This window comes from Gouania willdenowi, chromosome 3 (assembly GCF_900634775.1).
Source record: "Gouania willdenowi chromosome 3, fGouWil2.1, whole genome shotgun sequence".
Taxonomy (NCBI): domain Eukaryota; kingdom Metazoa; phylum Chordata; class Actinopteri; order Blenniiformes; family Gobiesocidae; genus Gouania; species Gouania willdenowi.
In genome coordinates, this window is record NC_041046.1 from 45,604,323 (window position 1) to 45,624,854 (window position 20,532).

Below are 20,532 nucleotides of genomic sequence, written 5' to 3' on the forward strand. Positions count from 1 at the left end.
AACACATGGCTTACATTAGCGTGTTGTTATCAACCTTCATAGGACAGCTTCTCTATGACAGGGAATGTTTGATTAGTTGAATCCCACTAACGGAGATTAATCCAGGATATAATTATCTAGATTCATATCATTGTGGCCATAGGCCCTATGGCCACAATGATCCCAGTGTGACAGTGATTAACTGACTTGTGTAATAGATATAATATAATAAATATAGATAATGGTTATCTATTTATTATATCTGATATGAAAATAAAACAATGACACATAAAACAGGCATTAGTAAAACAGTATATTTATTTATATTTTAACATCAAACATCATTGTTATCTTAAAAACAGTGTAAAGCTGCAGGATGTGGAACTATAAACCAACTACAGTTATTTTAACCTAAATGAAGATGAAAAAAAAAAGCTTTATTAGTCCCACAATTGATCACAGCCTCATAAAAATAAAACACAATACATATAAATACAGCATTTAGCCTCCACTAACAATAACATCCTTTTTTAAAGTCCAAACAGAGTTTAAAGCTAACATGGCTAAGGAAAACATTTATTTTATTCTCTTTCATGTGGTGATGATGGTAGCTAACATGTTAGCTTCCTGAGCTAACAGTTGTGCTCATTGAACAACATGAAGTCTTCTCCACTCTAACGTGCTCTTTCATGTCTTTGATGTTTAAAGGTAACGTGGTCCTGGAGAACTTGAAGGTGAAGGAGAATGCTCTGGTGAGTCGACATCACCTCATCCTTTAAAGGGACAGTATATGATTATTAGGACCTTTAGCACCATCTCATTATTTATAAAAGGTCTGTAAGTCTACGTCACACCAAAACTAAAATAATCAAATCCATTGAACTAAATGGTTTCCCAGATGCTTTAATGAGAATAATCCAGATGTTGAGTGCGTAAATAACAATCCAGATGTTGTGTGCACATGACTATCCAGATGTTGAGTGTGTCATTAATAATCCAGATGTTGATACCAGAAGCTTCAAATCAGCCATTGATTGTTTTCAGTGATCAAAGTCTCTGAGCTTTATTTTGGAGAGTCGATGTTTAGCAGGATTTAAACCTTCAGAAGAACCTGTTGATGGAGGTCAGAGGTCATCTCCATCAACGAGCTGCTAATGCTGAGAAAACTTCATCTAATGATACAGTAAATATACACTGATGGGTGTCACACTTTAACGATGTGTGTGTGTGTGTGTCTCAGAGCGAGTTCAACGTGCCCTTCAAAGTAAAAGCAGGACAGATAGGTGAGTGTGTGTGTGTGTGTGTGTTTGTGTGTGTGTGTGTGTGTGTGTGTGTGTGTGTGAGTGTGTGAGTGTGTGAGTGAGTGAGTGAGTGAGTGAGTGAGTGAGTGAGTGAGTGAGTGAGTGAGTGAGTGTGAGTGCGTGCGTGCGTGTGGTAACTGTGTGTGTTTTCAGGGAAGCTGACGTTAAAGATTCCCTGGAAGAATCTCTACAGTGATGCAGTCGTTGCCACGTTGGATGGTTTTTATCTGTTGGTTGTTCCTGGAGCCAGTACGTTACACACTGTGTGTGTGTGTGTGTGTGTGTGTTGTGTGTGTGTGTGTGTGTGTGTGTGTGTGTGTGTGTGTGTGTGTGTGTGTGTGTGTGTGTGTGTGTGTGTGTGTGTGTGTGTGTGTGTGTGTGTGTGTGTGTGTGTGAAGTTGAAGGATTAGTAGAAGGATTAGTATAGCTTGTGTATATCCTGTTCCACAAAGACCACTTTATCTTCACCTGTGAGGAGACAAATATGAACAGTGACTGACTGTCAGCAGCAGGGGGCGCTAACATACACAGATGAGCTACAGATACACTTTAAACTATGTAGCTCTGTTAGCTGCTGACCTCTGTGTAGGTCTGCTAGCTGCTAACCTATATGTAGCTCTGCTAGCTGCTAACCCCTGTGTAGCTCTGCTAGCTGTTAGCTGCTAACCCCTGTGTAGCTCTGCTAGCTGTTAGCTGCTAACCCCTGTGTAGCTCTGCTAGCTGTTAGCTGCTAACCCCTGTGTAGCTCTGCTAGCTGTTAGCTACTAACCCCTGTTTAGCTCTGCTAGCTGTTAGCTACTAACCCCTGTGTAGCTCTGCTAGCTGTTAACCCCTGGGTAGCTCTGCTAGCTGCTAACCCCTGTGTAGCTCTGCTAGCTGTTAGCTGCTAACCCCGTGTAGCTCTGCTAGCTGTTAGCTACTAACCCCTATGTAGCTCTGCGAGCTGCTAACCCCTGTGTAGCTCTGCTAGCTGTTAGCTGCTATCCCCTGTGTAGCTCTGCTAGCTGTTAGCCCCTGTGTAGCTCTGCTAGCTGTTAGCCCCTGTGTAGCTCTGCTAGATACTAACCCCTGTGTAGCTCTGCTAGCTGTTAGCTGCTAACCCCTGTGTAGCTCTGCTAGCTGTTAGCTACTAACCCCTGTGTAGCTCTGCTAGCTGCTAACCCCTGTGTAGCTCTGCTAGCTGTTAACTACTAACCCCTGTGTAGCTCTTCTAGCTGCTAACCCCTGTGTAGCTCTGTTAGCTGCTAACCCCTGTGTAGCTCTGTGAGCTGCTAACCCCTGTGTAGCTCTGTGAGCTGCTAACCCCTGTGTAGCTCTGCTAGCTGTTAGCTACTAACCTATGTGTAGCTCTGCTAGCTGCTAACCCCTGTGTAGCTCTGTTAGCTGCTAACCCCTGTGTAGCTCTGCTAGCTGTTAACCCCTCTGTAGCTCTGCTAGCTCTGTCACAGCTTTTATTTTGTTACAGCTGGATGTCAGTGTACTTCCTGTCCATACAACGGTAAGCGCTAACGTTGACTTGTTCAACTCACAAGCTACATGCTATTCCTTCACAATAAAAGTCTCCCTCTTTGGGCTATGTGTTTTATTATGAAGGAGCTCATTAACAGGGTGGTTTCTTTGTGATCTGATTGGGTCTTTATCAACTCACACTGACCTACTGGGAAACACCAATCAGAGACATTTGATTTCTCAGTCCTTTGTACTGGTCTGTACTGGTCTGTACTGGTCTGTACTGGTCTTACTGGTCTGTACTGGTCTTACTGCTCTGTACTGGTCTGTACTGGTCTGTACTGGTCTTACTGCTCTGTACTGCTCTGTACTGGTCTGTACTGGTCTGTACTGGTCTGTACTGGTCTGTGCTGGTCTGTACTGGTCTGTGCTGGTCTGTGGTGGTCTTACTGGTGTGTTTTTGCAGAGATAAAGTTTGATGCTGATAAAGAAGAACGCTACCAACAGGAGCTCAAACAGAAGGACCTTCAACGCATCGAGGACGCACTGAGCAAAGGTGGGATACCCTGACCTTTGACCTCTGGATCTGTGATCTCTGATCCTCATACGTACATCTAACGTCCCATGGGTCTGATGCTGAGACATTAATTCACTGTTGGCTACTGTCTACCATCTACTGGGTGTCTCACACCTGTCCTCCTGAGGTCCTGTCCAGGTCCTCCTGTCTCTTCTGTCCCATTGTTTGTTCCCAGTTCTTCATTGTGTGTTTAACTCTAAACATCCTCACATCTCTACACCATCAGAACCAACTGTACATGTATGACTTCATCATCATGCTTCAAAGATTTTATTAACTAAGATGGCTAATAGTAGCTAGGCTAACGAGCTAATGTGTGTGTCCTCATGCTGCATTCAGAGCCGCACAACAAGGAGCTGCTACACACCTTAGAGAGCCTGGTGTGTAGGGACCCACAACATGGTAGTACACACAGCATGTGCGTGTGTGTGTGTGTGTGTGTGTTCTCTCTGGGCAGATTTACTAACAACGCTCACATGATGCTCTGATGTGTGAACATGTGAAGTGGATCAGCTGTGAGATAAATACTGTGAACACATTAATGCATCACCCTGGAAGAGTTTGTGTTCAACGTTCAGCGTTACACACTGACAGGAACACAGAGAACACACACTAAGGCTGCTGTAGAAGATGGAGCAGAAACCAAAGGAAAAGAAGATGTTTAATGCTCCAGTTAAGCTTTGTGGTATCAATAAACAAACTATAGTCTACATGAGCAGCTAGCTAAACTGAAACTATAGTTTACATGAGAAGCTAGCTAAACTGAAACTATAGTCTACATGAGCAGCTAGCTAAACTGAAACTATAGTCTACATGAGAAGCTAGCTAAACTGAAACTATAGTCTACATGAGCAGCTAGCTAAACTGAAACTATAGTTTACATGAGCAGCTAGCTAAACTGAAACTATAGTCTACATGAGAAGCTAGCTAAACTGAAACTATAGTCTACATGAGCAGCTAGCTAAACTGAAACTATAGTCTACATGAGCAGCTAGTTAAACTGAAACTATAGTCTACATGAGCAGCTAGCTAAACTGAAACTATAGTCTACATGAAGCAGCTAGTTAAACTGAAACTATAGTCTACATGAGCAGCTAGTTAAACTGAAACTATACTCTACATGAGCAGCTAGTTAAACTGAAACTATAGTTTACATTAGCAGCTAGTTAAACTGAAACTATAGTTTACATGAGCAGCTAGTTAAACTGAAAACTATAGTTTACATGAGCAGCTAGTTAAACTGAAACTATAGTTTACATGAGCAGCTAGTTAAACTGAAACTATAGTTTTACATGAGCAGCTAGTTAAACTGAAACTATAGTCTACATGAGCAGCTAGCTAAACTGAAACTATAGTTTACATGAGCAGCTAGCTAAACTGAAACTATAGTCTACATGAGCAGCTAGCTAAACTGAAACTATAGTCTACATGAGCAGCTAGCTAAACTGAAACTATAGTCTACATGAGCAGCTAGTTTAAACTGAAACTATAGTTTACATGAGCAGCTAGTTAAACTGAAACTATAGTTTACATGAGCAGCTAGTTAAACTGAAACTATAGTCTACATGAGCAGCTAGCTAAACTGAAACTATAGTTACATGAGCAGCTAGCTAAACTGAAAACTATAGTCTACATGAGCAGCTAGCTAAACTGAAACTATAGTCTACATGAGCAGCTAGCTAAACTGAAAACTATAGTCTACATGAGCAGCTAGTTAAACTGAAACTATAGTTTACATTAGTAGCTAGTTTAAACTGAAACTATAGTCTACATGAGCAGCTAGCTAAACTGAAACATCTCTACATGAGCAGCTAGTTAAACTGAAACTATAGTTACATAGTAGCTAGTTAAACTGAAACTATAGTTTACATGAGCAGCTAGTTAAACTGAAAAACTATAGTTTACATGAGCAGCTAGTTAAACTGAAACTATAGTTTACATGAGCAGCTAGTATAAACTGAAACTATAGTTTACATGAGCAGCTAGTTAAACTGAAACTATAGTCTACAGAGAAGCTAGTACTAAACTGAACTATAGTTTACATGAGCAGCTAGCTAAACTGAAACTATAGTCTACATGAGCAGCTAGCTAAACTGAAACTATAGTCTACATGAGCAGCTAGCTAAACTGAAACTATAGTCTACATGAGCAGCTAGCTTAAACTGAAACTATAGTTACATGAGTAGCTAGTTAAAAACTGAAACTATAGTTCTACATGAGCAGCTAGTTAACTGAAACTATAGTCTACATGAGCAGCTAGCTAAACTGAAACTATAGTCTACATGAGCAGCTAGTTAAACTGAAACTATAGTCTACATGAGCAGCTAGTTAAACTGAAACTATAGTCTACATGAGCAGCTAGCTAAACTGAAACTATAGTCTACATGAGCAGCTAGCTAAACTGAAACTATAGTCTACATGAGCAGTAGCTAAACTGAAACTATAGTTTACATGAGCAGCTAGCTAAACTGAAACTATAGTCTACACGAGAAGCTAGCTAAACTGAAACTATAGTCTACATGAGCAGCTAGCTAAACTGAAACTATAGTTTACATGAGCAGCTAGCTAAACTGAAACTATAGTCTACATGAGCAGCTAGCTAAACTGAAACTATAGTTTACATGAGCAGCTAGCTAAACTGAAACTATAGTCTACATGAGAAGCTAGCTAAACTGAAACTATAGTCTACATGAGCAGCTAGCTAAACTGAAACTATAGTTTACATGAGCAGCTAGTTAAACTGAAACTATAGTCTACATGAGCAGCTAGTTAAACTGAAAGTATAGTTTACATGAGCAGCTAGTTAAACTGAAACTATAGTCTACATGAGCAGCTAGTTAAACTGAAACTATAGTCTACATGAGCAGCTAGCTAAACTGAAACTATAGTTTACATGAGCAGCTAGTTAAACTGAAACTATAGTCTACATGAGCAGCTAGTTAAACTGAAACTATAGTTTACATGAGCAGCTAGTTAAACTGAAACTATAGTCTACATGAGCAGCTAGCTAAACTGAAACTATAGTCTACATGAGCAGCTAGTTAAACTGAAACTATAGTCTACATGAGCAGCTAGTTAAACTGAAAACTATAGTCTACATGAGCAGCTAGTTAAACTGAAACTATAGTTTACATTAGTAGCTAGTTAAACTGAAACTATAGTTTACATGAGCAGCTAGTTAAACTGAAACTATAGTTTACATGAGCAGCTAGTTAAACTGAAACTATAGTTTACATGAGCAGCTAGTTAAACTGAAACTATAGTTTACATGAGCAGCTAGTTAAACTGAAACTATAGTCTACATGAGCAGCTAGCTAAACTGAAACTATAGTTTACATGAGCAGCTAGCTAAACTGAAACTATAGTCTACATGAGCAGCTAGCTAAACTGAAACTATAGTCTACATGAGCAGCTAGCTAAACTGAAACTATAGTCTACATGAGCAGCTAGTTAAACTGAAACTATAGTTTACATTAGTAGCTAGTTAAACTGAAACTATAGTCTACATGAGCAGCTAGCTAAACTGAAACTATAGTCTACATGAGCAGCTAGCTAAACTGAAACTATAGTTTACATGAGCAGCTAGCTAAACTGAAACTATAGTTTACATGAGCAGCTAGTTAAACTGAAACTATAGTCTACATGAGCAGCTAGTTAAACTGAAAGTATAGTTTACATGAGCAGCTAGTTAAACTGAAACTATAGTCTACATGAGCAGCTAGCTAAACTGAAACTATAGTTTACATGAGCAGCTAGTTAAACTGAAACTATAGTCTACATGAGCAGCTAGTTAAACTGAAACTATAGTTTACATGAGCAGCTAGTTAAACTGAAACTATAGTCTACATGAGCAGCTAGCTAAACTGAAACTATAGTCTACATGAGCAGCTAGTTAAACTGAAACTATAGTCTACATGAGCAGCTAGTTAAACTGAAACTATAGTCTACATGAGCAGCTAGTTAAACTGAAACTACAGTTTACATTAGTAGCTAGTTAAACTGAAACTATAGTTTACATGAGCAGCTAGTTAAACTGAAACTATAGTTTACATGAGCAGCTAGTTAAACTGAAACTATAGTTTACATGAGCAGCTAGTTAAACTGAAACTATAGTTTACATGAGCAGCTAGTTAAACTGAAACTATAGTCTACATGAGCAGCTAGCTAAACTGAAAACTATAGTTTACATGAGCAGCTAGCTAAACTGAAACTATAGTCTACATGAGCAGCTAGCTAAACTGAAACTATAGTCTACATGAGCAGCTAGCTAAACTGAAACTATAGTCTACATGAGCAGCTAGTTAAACTGAAACTATAGTTACATTAGTAGCTAGTTAAACTGAAACTATAGTCTACATGAGCAGCTAGCTAAACTGAAACTATAGTCTACATGAGCAGCTAGCTAAACTGAAACTATAGTTTACATGAGCAGCTAGCTAAACTGAAACTATAGTTTACATGAGCAGCTAGCTAAACTGAAACTATAGTCTACATGAGCAGCTAGCTAAACTGAAACTATAGTCTACATGAGCAGCTAGTTAAACTGAAACTATAGTCTACATGAGCAGCTAGTTAAACTGAAACTATAGTCTACATGAGCAGCTAGCTAAACTGAAAACTATAGTCTACATGAGCAGCTAGTTAAACTGAAACTATAGTCTACATGAGCAGCTAGTTAAACTGAAACTATAGTCTACATGAGCAGCTAGCTAAACTGAAACTATAGTCTACATGAGCAGCTAGTTAAACTGAAACTATAGTCTACATGAGCAGCTAGTTAAACTGAAACCTATAGTCTACATGAGCAGCTAGTTAAACTGAAACTATAGTCTACCATGAGCAGCTAGCTAAACTGAAACTATAGTTTACATGAGCAGCTAGCTAAACTGAAAACTATAGTCTACATGAGCAGCTAGCTAAAACTGAAAACTATAGTCTACATGAGCAGCTAGCTAAACTGAAACTATAGTTTACATGAGCAGCTAGCTAAACTGAAACTATAGTTTACATGAGCAGCTAGCTAAACTGAACTATAGTCTACATGAGGAGCTAGCTAAACTGAAACTATAGTCTACATGAGCAGCTAGTTAAACTGAAACTATAGTCTACATGAGCAGCTAGTTAAACTGAACTATAGTCTACATGAGCAGCTAGCTTAAACTGAAACTATAGTCTACATGAGCAGCTAGCTAAACTGGAAACTATAGTCTACATGAGCAGCTAGTTAAACTGAAACTATAGTCTACATGAGCAGCTAGTTAAACTGAAACTATAGTCTACATGAGCAGCTAGCTAAACTGAAACTATAGTCTACATGAGCAGCTAGTTAAACTGAAACTATAGTCTACATGAGCAGCTAGTTAAAACTGAAACTATAGTTTACATGAGCAGCAAGTTAAACTGAAACTATAATCTACATGAGCAGCTAGTTAAACTGAAACTATAGTTACATTAGTAGCTAGTTAAACTGAAACTATAGTTTACATGAGCAGCTAGTTAAACTGAAACTATAGTCTACATGAGCAGCTAGTTAAACTGAAACTATAGTCTACATGAGTAAGCTAGTTAAACTGAAACTATAGTCTACATGAGTAGCTAGTTAAACTGAAACTATAGTCTACATGAGCAGCTAGTTAAACTGAAACTATAGTCTACATGAGCAGCTAGCTAAACTGAAAACTATAGTCTACATGAGCAGCTGCTAGCTAAACTGAAACTATAGTGTACATGAGCAGCTAGTTAAACTGAAACTATAGTCTACATGAGCAGCTAGCTAAACTGAAACTATAGTCTACATGAGCAGCTAGTTAAACTGAAACTATAGTCTACTATGAGCAGCTAGTTAAACTGAAACTTAATCTACATGAGCAGCTAGTTAAATGAAACTATAGTTTACATAGTAGCTAGTTAAACTGAAACTATAGTTTACATGAGCAGCTAGTTAAACTGAAATATAGTCTACATGAGCAGCTAGTTAAACTGAAACTATAGTCTACATGAGTAGCTAGTTAAACTGAAACTATAGTCTACATGAGCAGCTAGTTAAACTGAAACTATAGTCTACATGAGCAGCTAGCTAAACTGAAACTATAGTCTACATGAGCAGCTGCTAGCTAAACTGAAACTATAGTTTACATGAGCAGCTAGTTAACTGAAACTATAGTCTACATGAGCAGCTAGCTAAACTGAAACTATAGTCTACATGAGCAGCTAGTTAAACTGAAACTATAGTCTACATGAAGCAGCTAGTTAAACTGAAACTATCGTTTACATGAGCAGCTAGCTAAAACGAAAACTATAGTCTACATGAGCAGCTAGCTAAACTGAAACTATAGTCTACATGAGCAGCTAGCTAAACTGAAACTATAGTCTACATGAGCAGCTAGCTAAACTGAAACTATAGTCTACATGAGCAGCTACTTAAACTGAAACTATAGTTTACATGAGCAGCTAGTTAAACTGAAACTATAGTTTACATGAGCAGCTAGTTAAACTGAAACTATAGTTTACATGAGCAGCTAGCTAAACTGAAACTATAGTCTACATGAGCAGCTAGTTAAACTGAAACTATAGTTTACATGAGCAGCTAGTTAAACTGAAACTATAGTCTACATGAGCAGCTAGTTAAACTGAAAACTATAGTCTACGTGAGCAGCTAGTTAAACTGAAACTATAGTTTACAATGAGCAGCTAGTTAAACTGAAACTATAGTTTACATGAGCAGCTAGCTAAACTGAAACTATAGTCTACATGAGCAGCTAGCTAAACTGAAACTATAGTCTACATGAGCAGCTAGTTAAACTGAAACTATAGTCTACATGAGCAGCTAGCTAAACTGAAACTATAGTTTACATGAGCAGCTAGTTAAACTGAAACTATAGTCTACATGAGCAGCTAGTTAAACTGAAACTATAGTCTACATGAGCAGCTAGTTAAACTGAAACTATAGTCTACATGAGCAGCTAGTTAAACTGAAACTATAGTTTACATGAGCAGCTAGTTAAACTGAAACTATAGTCTACATGAGCAGCTAGTTAAACTGAAACTATAGTTTACATTAGTAGCTAGTTAAACTGAAACTATAGTTTACCTGAGCAGCTAGTTAAACTGAAACTATAGTTTACATTAGCAGCTAGTTAAACTGAAACCATAGTCTACATGAGTAGCTAGTTAAACTGAAACTATAGTCTACATGAGCAGCTAGCTAAACTGAAACTATAGTTTACATGAGCAGCTAGTTAAACTGAAACTATAGTTTACATTAGCAGCTAGTTAAACTGAAAACTATAGTTTACATGAGCAGCTAGTTAAACTGAAAACTATAGTTTACATTAGTAGCTAGTTAAACTGAAACTATAGTTTACATTAGCAGCTAGTTAAACTGAAACCATAGTCTACATGAGTAGCTAGTTAAACTGAAACTATAGTCTACATGAGCAGCTAGCTAAACTGAAACTATAGTTTACATGAGCAGCTAGTTAAACTGAAACTATAGTTTACATTAGCAGCTAGCTAAACTGAAACTATAGTTTACATGAGCAGCTAGTTTAAACTGAAACTATAGTTTGCATGAGCGCTAGCTAAACTGAAACTATAGTTTACATGAGCAGCTAGCTAAACTGAAACTATAGTCTACATGAGCAGCTAGTTAAACTGAAAACTATAGTTTACATTAGAAGCTAGTTAAACTGAAACTATAGTTTACATTAGCAATTAGTTAAACTGAAAACTATAGTCTACATGAGTAGCTAGTTAAACTGAAACTATAGTTTACATGAGCAGCTAGTTAAACTGAAACTATAGTTTGCATGAGCAGCTAGCTAAACTGAAACTATAGCAGCTAGCTAAACTGAAACTATAGTCGACATGAACAGCTAATTAAACTGAAAACTATAGTTTACATGAGCAGCTAGCTAAACTGAAACTATAGTCTACATGAGTAGCTAGTTAAACTGAAACTATAGTCTACATGAGCAGCTAGCTAAACTGAAACTATAGTCTACATGAGCAGCTAGTTAAACTGAAACTATAGTTTACATGAGCAGCTAGCTAAACTGAAACTATAGTCTACATGAGCAGCTAGTTAAACTGAAACTATAGTTTACATGAGCAGCTAGCTAAACTGAAACTATAGTCGACATGAACAGCTAATTAAACTGAAACTATAGTTTACATGAGCAGCTAGCTAAACTGAAACTATCGTCGACATGAGTAGCTAGTTAAACTGAAACTATAGTCTACATGAGCAGCTAGCTAAACTGAAACTATAGTCTACATGAGCAGCTAGTTAAACTGAAACTATAGTCTACATGAGCAGCTAGTTAAACTGAAACTATAGTTTACATGAGCAGCTAGCTAAACTGAAACTATAGTCTACATGAGCAGCTAGTTAAACTGAAACTATAGTTTACATGAGCAGCTAGTTAAACTGAAACTATAGTTTACATTAGAGGCTAGTTAAACTGAAACTATAGTTTACATTAGCAATTAGTTAAACTGAAACTATAGTCTACATGAGTAGCTAGTTAAACTGAAACTATAGTTTACATGAGCAGCTAGTTAAACTGAAACTATAGTTTACATGAGCAGCTAGTTAAACTGAAACTATAGCAGCTAGCTAAACTGAAACTATAGTTTACATGAGCAGCTAGTTAAACTGAAACTATAGCAGCTAGCTAAACTGAAACTATAGTTTACATTAGTAGCTAGTTAAACTGAAACTATAGTCTACATGAGTAGCTAGTTAAACTGAAACTATAGTCTACATGAGTAGCTAGTTAAACTGAAACTATAGTCTACATGAGTAGCTAGTTAAACTGAAATTATAAACTACATTAGCAGCAAGCTAAACTTAAACTATAGTCTACATTAGCAGCTAGTTAAACAGAGCTGAGCAGCTACAGTATATATGGAGGAGCAGATCTACTCTATCCTGCTCCTCTTTGAGGAGTGATGGTTCAGGTTCCCACTGAGTGTACATGACACAGCTTTACCAGGGTCTGATCAGACCTGCTGAGAACTAGGAGCTCATTTTCAAGTGCTGCAGTAACTGAGCATCAATAGATCCATTAATGAACTTCTGGCCTTTGCTGAGGTCCATGTGCAGATCTGAGCAGAGATTTTAGTAAATCTGTCCCTCTGGGTGTTTGTGTCTCTGTTCTCTCTGTGTTCTTTGTGTTCTGTCTTTGTTCTCTCTGTTCTAATGGTGTGTTTCCCTCTAACGCTGCCAAAGTCCCAACGGGACATAAGAAAGTTAGAAAGCACAGAAAAGGCCTGAGGAGGTCTAAAGGACACGGAGCAGGTGAGTCTGACAGTGTGTGGTTCTAAGAGGAGAACACTGCTGTGTCAGGAGGACCACAGAACCCTGGACCCTGACCCTCCAGAACCCTGACTCTGGTTTGTGTCCAGATGTTCCTCAGCAGGAGAAGAAGGACACGTTTGTGGAGAAGTTGGCCACTCAGGTGATCAAGAACCTGCAGGTGAAGATCAGCAGCATCCACCTGAGATACGAGGACGATGTGAGTACACAGCTGTGTGTGTGTGTCCGTGTGTCCGTGTGTGTGTGTGTGTGTGTGTGTGTGTGTGTGTGTGTGGTGTGTGTGTGTGTGTGTGTGTGTGTGTGTAATCCTAAATACACACTGATGTCTCCTCCAGGTCTCAGATCCGACCCGTCCTCTGTCCATGGGAGTCACACTGTCTGAGCTCAGCCTGCAGGTACGCTGAGGATTATGGTTACCAAGGTAACCATAACCATCATTCACTCCTTTCTTTCAGACCACCGACGAGAACTGGAAGTCCTGCATCTTAAACCAGGCAGCAAAGATCATTTATAAGGTAACTCTGTCTGTCTGTCTGTCTGTCTGTCTGTTTGTCTGTCTGTCTGTCTGTTTGTCTGTCTGTTTGTCTGTATCTCACTTTCTCACTGTGTGTGTGTGTGTGTGTGTGTGTGTGTGTGTGTGTGTGTGTGTGTGTGTGTGTGTGTGTGTGTCAGCTGGCTCGTCTGGACTGCCTGTGTGCGTACTGGAACGTAAACAGTTCCATGTTCTACGGCGGCTCGTGGCAGGAGATCATAGTAAGTGAAGAGAAGGTTTGGTGGTGGGGTCGGGTCAGAGGTCACACTCTCAGCCTCTCCTCTGGTTCCTCCAGGAGCAGCTGAAGTGTGGGATCAGCAGCAGAGAGCAGCAGGTCTCCTCCTACCAGTACAGTGAGTCTACTCTCATGTTCTCATCTCCAAACCTTCTAGTCTCACTCAGTCTCTTCTTTTCTCAGTTTTTAGGCCCATCTTTGCTTCTGCAAAGATCTGCATCAACCCCACGGCTGAGCTTGAGATGAAAGGTCCAAAGGTGGATCTTCACTTGGAGGTGCAGGAAATATGCGTGGAGATGACCAGAGCTCAGGTAGATCAGACTGACATCATCACAGTGTGTGTGTGATGTGTGTAATTTGAGTGTGTGTGCTCTGCAGTACCTAACCATGGTGGAGCTGCTGGAGTCCATCGACTACATGGTGAAGAACGCTCCCTACAGAAGGTTCAGACCTGAGGTCCAGGTCCATCACAGCCCCAAACTCTGGTGAGTGTCTGTAAGAGGAGGAGCTCCAGTGTTGGAGGAGGAGGCGCTCTAGTGTGTGATGGTCCTGGTTGCCTCTGGCAGGTGGAGATACAGCTTCAACAGCATTATGGAGGTGCATGTGCAACGTGTGAGGAGGATGTGGTCCTGGTCCAACATCAGGCAGCACCGGAACAACCTGCGATGCTATAAGAACGCCTACAAGAACAAACTGCTAAGTCAGAGCAGAGCTGGGTCGGACACAGAGAGACAGATCCAGGTCAGGGGTCGGGGGTCAGGGGTCGTTCCTGTGTGTGAGTGATGGTAGAATAACGGTGTGAGGAACGTGTTTCTGTAGGACCTGGAGAAGGTTCTGGACGTGTTCAACATCACATTAGCTCGACAGCAGGCTCAGATGGAGGTAAGCACAGGTTCTCCTCACACTCATGGTGATCACTGAAGGTCTGAAGGTTCTACTCTCCCTGAAGGTGGTCCGCTCCGGACACAAAGTGGGAAAGAACGGACAGAAGCAGGGAGGAGGAGGAGGTGGAGGAGGGTTCTTCAGCAACTGGTTTGGAAGGAAGGCAAAGAAGGAAGAGCAGGAGGAACCTACAGGTCTGTGTCTGTGGTCTGTAACAGTGTATGTCTATAACGGTCTGTAGTCTGTTGTAAGATCACCTCCAGGTAATCCAACCTCAGAGCAACAGCCTTGGTCCTGGTCACACGGGGGAACCTCCCTCTGATTTATGGACTTGGTGTTCACCAGTTTTCTTTGGAGTTTGGATTCACGAGCTTTGTTTTTATTAAACTACACACAGTCACATTAAACAGTTCATGTAGGAGAAAGTCGGGACAATGTGGTCTGTAACGGTCTATAGTGGTCTGTAACGATTTATAGTGGTCTGTAACGATCTGTAGTGGTCTGTAACGGTCTATAGTGGTCTGTAAAAGTCTATCGTGGTCTATAATGGTCTGTAGTGGTCTGTAATGATTTATAGTGGTCTGTAACGGTCTATAGTAGTCTGTAGTGGTCTGTAACGGTCTATAGTGGTCTGTAAAAGTCTATAGTGGTCTGTAACGGTCTGTAGTGGTCTGTAACAATTTATAGTGGTCTGTAACGGTCTGTAGTGGTCTGTAACGGTCTATAGTGGTCTGTAACAATCTATAGTGGTCTGTAATGGTCTATAATGATCTGTAATGGTCTATAGTGGTCTGTAATGGTTTATAGTGGTCTGTAATGATCTATAGTGCTCTGTAATGGTCTGTAATGGTCTATAGTGGTCTGCAGTGATCTGTAATGGTCTATAATGGTCTGTAGCAGTCTGTAACGGTCTGTAATGGTCTATAATGGTCTGTAATGGTCTGTAGTGGTCTGTAATGGTCTATAGTGGTCTGTACTGGTGTAGAATGGTCTGTAGTGGTCTGTAATGGTCTATAATGGTCTGTGTGCCCCCAGGCTCAGAGATTGATACGTTGCTAACTGCTGAGGAGAAGGAGAAGCTCTACGTTGCCATTGGTTACAGTGGAAGTTCTCACAACCTGACCTTACCTGGACAGGTACACACACCTGCTGTGACCTTTGACCCCATGTTTGGTTCCTTTCTTTAACTCTTTTTAATCTACAAACTCCTCTCATTCATCTTTTCATGTTGAGTTTAATTTAAACATGAAACATTTTAATGAAAAACAGAAGAACAGTTGTTTTTATATATAAATATAGATGTGTGTGTGTGTGTGTGTGTGTGTGTGTGTGTGCGCGTGCGTGTGTTGCAGTACGTGGCTGTGGTCATCTCCCTTCCAGCTGTTGAAGACGTCGGTGACGCTGAGGGAATGTCTTGACGTCTCGGAGATCCTCAAAGTTCAGATCATCAACCTCTGCACCAAGGTTTCTCAGAGACCTGGAGCTCAGGCCATCAGGTGAGCTGATGAGGACCTGATCAACCTGATCATCTGATCACCCTGATCAACCATGTGTGACTATCCCCTGCAGGGTGGAGGCAGAGCTACGGCACTGGTCTGTGACGGGGCTGCAGCAGAATGGTCTGGTTCCTTCACTGATCTCCTCTGTGGGAGACTCGTCTTCTTCTCTGCTCAGCGTGAACTTTGAGTTGAACCCTGAGAACAGTGTTAGTGATCAACTGCTGCATGTTAGCTCCCAGCCTGTGGAGATCATCTACGACGCTGTGAGCAGACCTCTACCTTCTTCTATGTTCCTCTACGTTCCTCTATGTTTCCTATACGTTCCCTATAAGTTCCTCAATGTTCCCTATACCCTCTTCTCTGTTCACTCTACATTCCTTTTTGTTCCTCTATGTTCCCTCTACGTTCCTCTATGTTCCTCTACATTCCTCTACGTTCCTCTATGTTCCCTATATGTTTCTCTATGCTTCTTTATGTTCCTCTGCATCCCTCTGCATCTTCAGTTGTTGTCCAACCTCTCTGTCATGTCTCCAGGGGACCGTGAACAGAGTGGTAGACTTCTTCAGGACAGAGAAAGGTGTGGACCTGGAGGTGCTGACCTCTGCTACTTTCTCCAAGCTGGAGGAGATCAAGGAGAAGACAGCCACAGGTCAGTGTGGACCTCCTCTGTGAGCACTGGACTGACGTCCCGTATCTGATGATGAGTCTCCATCTCCTCAGGTTTGTCTCACATCATCAAGACCAGGAAGGTTCTGGATTTGAGGATCGATCTAAAGCCTTCGTACCTGGTGCTGCCAAAATCTGGATTCTACAACCCAGCCTCAGAAGTTCTGATTGTGGACTTTGGAAACTTCCAGGTGAGTCCATCGTTTATTGTCTGTCCTGGATCAGATCTAGCGCTGTGAAGCTTCAGAGCACCACATTAACCACTGATAGACATCTCCATTCATTCATCATTCATCTGAACTTTACTACTGGACGTAACACCCTTTGTGTGCGTGTGCATGTGTGTGTAGCTACACAGTGTGGAACAGAGCAGTCTTGGCTCTTCTTCTTCTTCTTTGGAGGAAATCATGGAGCGAGCGTATGAGAGGTTCAGTTTGGAGCTGAGACGAGTTCAGGTGCTCTACAGCAAGTCAGGTATCAACACACACACACACACACACACACACACACACACACACATACACATACACACACAGGTGCTCATATGAAGTGTATGTGTGTAGAGGAGTCCTGGAAGTCAGCAAGGCTCCAGAGTTCTTCAGACCAACATGTTCTGCGTCCACTGGACATCAAGGTGCAGTTAGCAAAGTGTATGGTAGAGAAGGACGCTAGGATGGCACGGTGAGTGCACACACACACACACACACACACACACACACACACATATTCACCTGATCTAATCCTGTCTGTGTTTCAGGTTCAAAGTCTGTGGAGAACTTCCTCTGCTCCACGTCAGGGTTTCAGACCAGAAGATCCAGCACATGGTGGAACTGATCCAAAGTGTCCCTCTGCCCTGGACAAGCTCCTCCCCCTCAGCAACAGACAAGGTAGAGAATGTAAAGCGTTAGCAGGATAGCATTAGCTGATTAGCGTTAGCTGATTAGCGTTAGCTGCTTACCGTTAGCTGCTTAGCGTTAGCAGGTTAGCATTAGCTACTTCGCTTTAGCAGGTTAGCGTTGGCTGCTTAGCGTTAGCAGGTTAGGGTTAGCTACTTTGCATTTGCAGGTTAGCGTTAGCTGCTTATCTTTAGCTGCTTAGCGTTAGCTGCTTAGAGTTAGCCGGTTAGCATTAGCTGCTTAGAGTTAGCTGGTCAGCATTAGCTGCTTAGTCATATCTATTTAGCGTTAGCTGCTTAGAGTTAGCCGGTTAGCATTAGCTGTTTAGCATTAGCTGCTTAGCGTTAGCTGCTTAGAGTTAGCTGGTTAGTGTTAGCTGCTTAGCCTTAGCTGCTTAGAGTTAGCTGGTTTGCATTAGCTGCTTAGATGAAGAAGTGCTGAGTATTGTCCTGTTTTCAGGTGTTACCAAAGGTAAAGGTCCGACCTGCAGCCCCCACCCTACCTTCTGTTCTACTGCTGAGTCCAGAAACCGGTCAGTGTATTTATTCACATATACATGCATATATAAATTACATACATTATATAAAATATATATCTATATATAATACATATCTATATATATCATAGAAATACATACTGTATGTATATAGATAAATAGGTATGTTCATGTATAAATGAATAAATTAAATTCTTAAACCATTAATAATAATAATACATTTGTTTTGTGTTGCATTTTTCAAGTTAATTAAAGATGTTTAACAAGGCAATTAATATACTGTAATATAAGGACTTCTATACAGGGCTGCGCATGGGTTTTTAATAGTGTGTGTGTGTATATGTGTGTGTGTGTGTGTGTGTGTGTGTAGATTCTGAGGACTCCACTGAGAAATCCACTGATGAGGAGAACCAACGCTCGGCTCTAGAAGAGCTCGTAGACCTTCACTTTAAATTTGAAGTTAAAGAGGTATGTGCATGTGGGAAGTGGTGGAGCTGTGGGTGGAGCTGTAAACCTAGTTGTGAGCTCCTGAAATATGTTCAGGTGCTGTTGGAGCTGACTCGGCAGGAGGTCCAGGCGGTCCAGGATGTCCAGGAGCAGAGCGTCCTGACCTTCAGCGTGTGTCAGCTGGGAGCTGAGGGGAAGCAGAGGACCTTCGACCTCAGCTTGAACACCTACCTGAGGAAAGTCTGCCTAGATTACTGCGACCTTCCTGGTAACTCCCTCCACTCAGATGTTTTAAACCTGTTCCTGCAGGTAAACATTGTGTCTGTGGTCTGACCTGGACTCTGTCGGAGATACAGTCTGTGATTGTCGACACTGTGAGATCATCTGTTTTTAACTTCTTACTAGGTGATCAGGATCAGGTGATCATTACCCTATGACATTCTATTGTATTATTTAAGGTGATATAATTGGTTCAACCTCCCAATGTCACAGCACCTCACCCTTCAATAACTCCAGATATTACAACCTCAGGATGACAGCGTTGGTCCTGGTCACATGTTCTGGTCGTGTTGCTTAATAAGAGGCTTTTCTCAAGACCTTGGAGCTTGTTTCTGCCCAGCGTGGAAAACTGACTTGTCCCAAGGAAGATGTTTGTTTAACTAGATAACCTTTAAACGTATACCTTCATATAGAAACTTATAAAACACATTAAGTCCATTCAGGAAAGGAGAAAAGAGCTATATATAATCTCTATAATTCATCTGTAGGTACATCAATCTAATCAAGTGATGTCAAACATAATCACAAGAGGAACACTGATTTTCTTCATCCCTAGATCTATAGAGCTATGCCATCAGTCTATGTGTGTAATGATTGTGTGTGTGTGTGTTGTAGGTGGCCCTCTCCACCTGGTTTCCTCTTCAGACCAGCAGCACCATGACCTTCTGAAGGTGGACTATATAAAGGTGAGTACTAGGTAATGTGAGGACTTTGTGTGGACACTAGAACCATGAAGCTGTTTGTGTGTTCCAGGCCAACCCAGATGGGCCAAGCTTCCACTCTCAGTTCTGCAGCACGGAGCAGACCCTGAAGGTGAGCCATGATATCAGAGGACCATTGGGTGTCTTCAGCAGATCTCCAACATGTCCCTGAGAACCTTCAGCTCTTTCTCCTGTGGTCTCCGTAGGTGGAGATGTCCTCATTGGACTTCCTCCTTCACACCAAAGCTCTGCTCTCCACCATCACTTACCTGAACCACATGTTTCCTACTGAGCTCAGCTCCAAGCAGAGCAGGAAGAAACCCAGCAGCAGCTCTGCTGCAGGTGAGTTTACCTGTTCTCCTCTGGGTCAGTGCTGCCCTAACACCTCCTTCTCCTTTAGTGTCCCCAGGAGGTAAAGACGGAGGTGTCTTCAGCCTCAAAGTGTTGGCCAGGCTGCTGTGTGTCCATGTGGAGGTGTGTGACAACCACCAGACCATTGCTGACATCCAGGTCCAAGGTAGAAAGCTCTGAGCAGCTCAAAGATCACTTCCACTTCCTGTCCTCACGTCTCTTCTCTGCAGGAATTGATGCGGCCGTGTCCGTTCAGGCTTCACAAACCGAAGTGTTCACTCGACTCAGAGACATCGTGGTTATTGACGCCAACCCGAGAACGGTCCACAGGAAGGTAAAGTCCTCGTGGTTCTGAGCTGATGTGTCCTGTCCTCAGCTCAGAGACGTGTTCTGTCCTCAGGTCGTGTCTATCGTGGGTGACGAGGTGTTCAGCTTCACCCTGCGTCTGTTCTCTGGAGCCACAGAAGGCGACGCCTACAGCGACGTGTCCAACGTGGACGGAACGGTTACTCTACGACTGAGCTGCATTCAGATCATCTACCTACACAAGTTCTACATGTCTCTGCTGGTCCGTTACACACGCACACACACACACACATTTGTTTTGCTTCTTTGTGTTTACTAATAAAATCTTTGTGAGAACAAATGAACTTGAGAACATATTGTATAAACCCTGCACCTGAACGCAGCTCGTTCTGTGCTGCCTTCATGTTTGTGGGATAAATAAGTGTTTGTGTGTGTGTGTGTGTGTGTGTGCGTGCGTGCGTGTACCTGCTCTGGGACTGTTGTGTTCTTGTCTCACGTGGTGTCTTGTCATTGTTTTTTCAGGCTTCTTTTAGCGTTCACTATTGGTCCGTTGATGAGGTACAGCATCCTGCACGTAGTCTGATTTATTCATCGCTTCAGCTCCAAACCTGCTCCTC

The 20,532-nt window shown here is 41.4% G+C and overlaps 1 protein-coding gene across 1 annotated transcript in view; it reads left to right on the top strand.

Moving 5' to 3' along the window:
- Window positions 1–668: 668 nt before the first annotated feature.
- LOC114460389 (vacuolar protein sorting-associated protein 13C-like) overlaps window positions 669–20,532 on the top strand; it is a 62,640-nt gene continuing 42,776 nt past the window's right edge. Inside the window, 34 exon segments of the mRNA XM_028442347.1 lie at window positions 669–731; window positions 1,220–1,262; window positions 1,434–1,529; window positions 3,196–3,285; window positions 3,646–3,708; window positions 12,539–12,607; window positions 12,715–12,824; window positions 12,961–13,020; window positions 13,081–13,140; window positions 13,298–13,378; window positions 13,453–13,510; window positions 13,576–13,703; window positions 13,771–13,877; window positions 13,959–14,133; window positions 14,212–14,274; window positions 14,342–14,468; window positions 15,310–15,410; window positions 15,627–15,650; window positions 15,652–15,770; window positions 15,844–16,036; window positions 16,308–16,422; window positions 16,494–16,630; window positions 16,790–16,913; window positions 17,003–17,120; window positions 17,197–17,326; window positions 17,795–17,867; window positions 18,202–18,299; window positions 18,375–18,546; window positions 19,173–19,243; window positions 19,311–19,370; window positions 19,465–19,600; window positions 19,659–19,775; window positions 19,840–19,943; window positions 20,010–20,177. Coding sequence (XP_028298148.1) covers window positions 669–731; window positions 1,220–1,262; window positions 1,434–1,529; window positions 3,196–3,285; window positions 3,646–3,708; window positions 12,539–12,607; window positions 12,715–12,824; window positions 12,961–13,020; window positions 13,081–13,140; window positions 13,298–13,378; window positions 13,453–13,510; window positions 13,576–13,703; window positions 13,771–13,877; window positions 13,959–14,133; window positions 14,212–14,274; window positions 14,342–14,468; window positions 15,310–15,410; window positions 15,627–15,650; window positions 15,652–15,770; window positions 15,844–16,036; window positions 16,308–16,422; window positions 16,494–16,630; window positions 16,790–16,913; window positions 17,003–17,120; window positions 17,197–17,326; window positions 17,795–17,867; window positions 18,202–18,299; window positions 18,375–18,546; window positions 19,173–19,243; window positions 19,311–19,370; window positions 19,465–19,600; window positions 19,659–19,775; window positions 19,840–19,943; window positions 20,010–20,177 — 3,453 coding nt within the window.